General features: G+C 38.2%; 1 protein-coding gene across 1 annotated transcript; it reads right to left on the bottom strand.

The window, feature by feature from the left end:
* Positions 1 to 50: 50 nt before the first annotated feature.
* LOC124678972 (histone-lysine N-methyltransferase SUVR4-like) lies at positions 51 to 5096 on the bottom strand. Its single transcript, XM_047214812.1, has 7 exons — positions 4946 to 5096; positions 2765 to 3850; positions 1986 to 2250; positions 1401 to 1467; positions 1255 to 1305; positions 883 to 979; positions 51 to 156 (listed from the first exon to the last, which is right to left on the bottom strand). The coding sequence occupies exons 1-7, from the start codon at positions 4980 to 4982 to the stop codon at positions 125 to 127; spliced, it is 1635 nt and encodes a 544-aa protein (XP_047070768.1). The 5' UTR covers positions 4983 to 5096; the 3' UTR covers positions 51 to 124.
* Between the last annotated feature and the right edge of the window lie 348 nt (positions 5097 to 5444).

Raw genomic sequence — 5444 nt, 5'->3', positions numbered from 1 at the left:
GTAATATGGAACGTTTGTTCTAAGCTAAGCAAAATATGACCTATGATCACAAAACCATGAAAACGGCTTGGCAGATGCTATGTTATCTGGAATCTCCTTCTCGCCTTTATCTCTTGACCAGTACTCACAGTAACACCAGGGCTCTGGATTTAGATCCTGTAGCAGCATAGCAACATTTGTGGTCAGCTACTTAACGAAAAATCGAATCACTCGAACATCATATGGAAAAGCGGTCTTGTTCAAAATTTCATTCTAGTTTAACAGACCAAAATATTAACATAAATACTGGACGGAAATGTCCACTTTTACGAATTTCAGAAGTTTCTGGACATTCCTACAAATTTGAGAAGTCCGGGAGAGAATGTTCTCCATATGTTTCAAGAAGAAAATCAATCACCTCTATGTCTATCTTCTGAATTCTCATTGTGATTCGGTTGCTTTCAATTGCTACAACCATATCACAGACATCATATGGGCATAACCATGTACAATTTCACCCAAAAAAAAATCAATACCAAGAAAATTCTATATCGAGGGATACACATCAGCAAAGGCCATATGCTAGTTCGTCTGCTAAAGTTGGTCATACATTACTACCTATTAGCCATCAATCCATCATGTCCATAGACAGAAAAACAGTAAATCGAAAAAAGAGTCAATGAGAAATAACCATACAGGTTTTCAACCAAAAAAAAAACATACATACCCTATTAAATGGCAGGCTAAAACCATTAACTACACTCTTGCTTCACTCAATTGACAAATATATTCTTAAACTGAGAATCTCGAGGGTGAATATTTAGCAAAAAGGAGGAGGAGGGAATAGTAGAGAAGGTTGAGAAAACAGCAAAGGTGCACAATAGAAAAGCTTGAGGCACCTACTTGAGATGCTTCTTTTGCCCCGGCAATACTCACTTGTGCAAAGACATTTGAACGCCTTGATAGGGTGGCTCACGTCGTCAAAATCAATTCCGTAGTCCTGCGGTCAAAATGTGTACAAAACAAGATCATGCATTTTGACTGTTTCACTAACAAATAACTATTGATTGATCTGCGGTGATACAATCCAACATAAGGTCCAGAAGTCAGAGCATGAGATTGAACTGAATTCAGTTAGGATGGTCACAAGTTAACCCATATCTTTTAGTTCTCGGATTCACTAGTGCATGCAGGGGCAGGATGATGCCGCAAGATGGAGCTTAATTGCTTAAATGTAGGACAACTGCATGAAGTACCAGTGTACGACAAACCTACCCATGTCAGTTCTTCAAATGGCTCTGTTTGCCTTGTGGTGAAAAACGCCAGCTAAACAAAAAAAATAGAATAAATAAACAATCTTCAAATGATTCGAATTGCATTAATACACAAATGTCAGTAACTAGCTAGAGTTGCATACATACATGGTAGTAGTGGTGGTCAGGTGTCTCAATCTCAACAGGTATTCCAATAAGATTAGCATCAAAACATCTGCAGCATAAGACAAAAACATAACAAGTCAATCAATAAGACAAAAGTATTGGTTCAGCATAGTACGGAAGTAGTTTGTTTTTCTCTTGAATTACCTCTGCATTCAATTATTGGGTTAGGATGTATTATTAGTTAGTTAAGTAGAGTAGCATCACTTGTATATCTCAATCGAAGCGTTGAACTGTTGACATAAGAAATAATACAAACATACCCACTAGTCCACTACTAGCTTACAAGCAATTACAAGAAATTTCCTATGATTTCTTTTTTATGGGTGCAATTTTATATAGATTTACCTCCAAACAGCATTTATCGCTTTGTGCCTTTGTCCAATCGTGTACAAATGGCCACAATGGAAAAGAAAACCAGTACCTAATGGGAACCCGCAGGTCCCCACTAGCTTTGTAATATACATGGAACCAAAAACATCATGTATTATAGGGAACCGTGGAGGATCATTATGTATTTCTGTTTAAAATAGCAAACTTCATGATAACAAATCGGGAAAGGAATATTACCTGTGGTTTATAAACCTTGCGACGTTCCCATAAAATGTGGCATCTAGAGAGAGAGAATGGTCATCCTCCAGAACTCCTTCAGTGGCCCAATCAGCATCAAGATTCACAGGGTACGTGTGCCTCTCATTGGCTGTCGTTTGAGAATTTCGCTCGTCCAACTCATTGTTCGTTAATATTTCGCCAACATATTCACAAACAAAAGCGCCTCGAGGAAGTTCCTCAGAAGCCCGCAGTCCCCATCCTTTTTCCCATTGGTTAAGAATACCTGAAACAACGATCCATTCATTACAAATGAATATAAGAAAACATGCCCCGTTGTTCAGTTTGATGAGCATACAAAGAATGCACTACATCGCAAGAAAAGAAAGTTGCTACACTTACCATCATACTCGATTAGTCGATTATATTAATACACATATTCAAAATGAGATTCTAAGTTGGATCAACATTGCCCCATCAATTGCAGGGAAAATAGAAAGAAACGGGCTTAACATTACCACATTAATTGAAGGAAAAACAGAAAAAATCTGTATAACTTATTTGTATGGTGCAGATTAATCATGTACTATAAATTAAACCTGTTAAAGTCATATAAAAAATACAACTGTATGTTGAATCGTAAGCATTAAAACTGCATAGCAAACAGAGCTCTATTTTTATTACATGCAATTACACATGAATAGTTACTTCCATCATATTTGCCAATTGGCACTGATTAATCACAACTCTATCTTCCGTGCAAAAGGGTAAAGCTAAAATCATAAATAAGTATATACAACTTACCTGTAGAGGTCGAGTAATGCCTCGCTGAACCACACGATTTCCACAATTTCTGCTGCAGCCACACTTACTCCAGCATTCCTTAACAAATTTCGTTAGCTGATGTCCTTTACAAGGATCGGGACTCACTTTCGTGTTTTGCGGATCCGCATTTACTTTGAGCTTCACTAGTTCATTAGGACAAATTTTGCAGTAGACTATATGATGTTTATCTGGTTCTCGAAGCATGGAGACACAAGTATCAAGAAATGCTTCTGTAAGCAGGCCGTCTCTTGTATAAGCGAAGTTGCCTCCAGTTTCTGTTGCGCATGCACAAGGAAGTGGCTCTGCTAGACAATCTCCAAAGCAATCTGAGCAGCAACTATCATCTCCTATTCTAGCAAGAGAAATATTGACATGTGCCTTCTGGAACGTGATATTGAATGGTATGTAGTGAAAGGGAGGAGGAAGAATGCCATTGCCAGATCCATTAATTATGGGAATACTCACGTGTTCTTCACCTTTTGATATGTCACTGACATCATGAGCTGGTCTCTTGGCAATAACTTGCATATTACTGGAACTGTTCTGTTCTCCAGCAATAGCACTAGAAGAGCAAATACCACCATGAATGATGCGACTGTTAGGTGACATAATTGAGATAGCAGCTTGATTTGATTGCAATACTCGTGGCACTGAAGGCTTAGACAAAAAGTCAACTGCAGGAATTATCTGTATCATTCTTTTTTCTCTAGGTCTACTCGATTCACAGCCCATGTCAACAATACACTGGCAAATATCTTGCAGAAGTTTCATGAAAGAGAAATTGGGTTCTAGGAAGTTGTATGTGCTGAGACATCTAGCCTCCATTTCCTTGCATACCGACTCCATGTCAGGCATGCTGAAATCAGGACTTGCCGAGTTATATGTAAATGATAGTTTCCCTGCTCCAGAATGGGACAAAGCTACCTCAAAGTTGGTTGAAGAATCTTTTTTGTTTGTGATTGCTTGACTCTCGTGTGGATCAGTCATGCCTCTTTCATGAGAAACAGAAACACCTTTCACAGCATGCTGCACACCAGAAATCGTGTGTGCATCCTTGTAAGCTGGAGGATTTCGAAAGAGAGATACAGAAAATTGTGAAGTGGTTAGAATTTATTAAAGATTAATCCCATATTAACAAGGCAATGGAAACAATATTAACAGGGCAGCCACAACAAGACGACGTAATCTTTGCAGAAAATACAGAATATCACTGAAGCAGCAGCAATGCATATATTGTTATCGCCAAAAGAGTGATGGCACTGTTTTATCAATTCAGAGTTCACAACAGTACAGTTCCTATGCCCGTATGCCATACGAGCTTACGCGTATGCTAAGGGTCCTAAACAAACTAGTAAAAGGTGCAACCAAAACTAGTGATGCCTTTAGGAAATAGCACTGAAACTAAACAAGATTTCCCAAGAAGTCATAACTGACTTTTAAGTCTTCTTTAACAGGCATCAAGGTGTGTGCCATTTTGTATATTATAAGGAGTGCGTCACAGTGGCGCAAGTAAAAACAGACCCCAAATCCTTAAGACCAGAGAACTGGTAAACAAGAGTCTTTTATTATCTATCTAACCCCACAAAAGGATTAAAAACAAGAGCAAATCAAAGAGCAACAATATCTAAACTAGAAATTTTCAGGAAGCCTAGAGTGGCAACTGTCAAAGTGCCTTGGCTCCAGCGACCTTTTACAGCTCTGCTTCGTCAAAGTTGGACTCGATCAATTCCTGGAACCTCAGGGTCACATCATCAAACACACATTGCGTGGCCACCTGATTTTCCATGACATTAAGATGACCATGGAGTGAGCAACTTCTAGGTGCACCAGCTATAACATTTATGACCTCTAACCTATCACACCACAAACTATATTAACAAAGTAAGTGGTGGTCAATTTATTAATATTTTGTAGGAGGAAAACTTAGGTACCATGACAACTGGTAATGCTTAAAAGTTTGCATTTGTGAGCAGACCTATATTTGTAAACCATAAAAAAACTATCAAACTCAAGGCATCCAGAGTCCAGACAGATATAACAGACCTGATGGAAAAAATATTTCTTTGGTATATGTATAGCAGAAATGCGTATAAAATGTGGGAGCTCACCAAGTCGGTCAATGAAAAGTGCGAGCTATTTTCCTAAGCATAAATTACCTCTCTGATGGGTGGAATCTTGAACCAGTGGGCGCATAACTGCAAGTGGGGCCTCAAAAATAGGAAGGTCTTGACTTTGGTGTTCAACCTTAAGCTTCTTGTTACCGTGGTCAGAATCAAGATGGCCACATCTATCCTTCCTCCCCTTAGCTTGCCATTTCTTTCCTTCCTGTACAAAAATATAGGTTAAATCATACCAAAAGTGGTATAATAACGAATTATATGGGAAATGTTTCCCTACAAGATTTTTTTTCAAATTTTTGATACACCAAAAATCTCTTAACTAAGTGAGGGTAGGTGCCATGGTGCTTAGAAAAAAGAATCTCTACATTCTAAAAAAAATCAGAAGAAAGTGAACAGACTGTACTTTGGGATCAGGCTTGTCTAATATAGCATCGTTTAGAACCCGAAAATTATCAGCTTGCCATTTCTTTCCTTCCTGTACAAAATATAAGTTAAATCATACAAAAAGTGGTATAATAATGAGTTATACGGGAAA

The sequence above is a fragment of the Lolium rigidum genome, chromosome 7, assembly GCF_022539505.1.
Source record: "Lolium rigidum isolate FL_2022 chromosome 7, APGP_CSIRO_Lrig_0.1, whole genome shotgun sequence".
Taxonomy (NCBI): Eukaryota; Viridiplantae; Streptophyta; class Magnoliopsida; order Poales; family Poaceae; genus Lolium; species Lolium rigidum.
The sequence above is the reverse complement of the archived record's forward strand: the minus strand, read 5'-3'. Positions and strand labels throughout refer to the sequence as shown.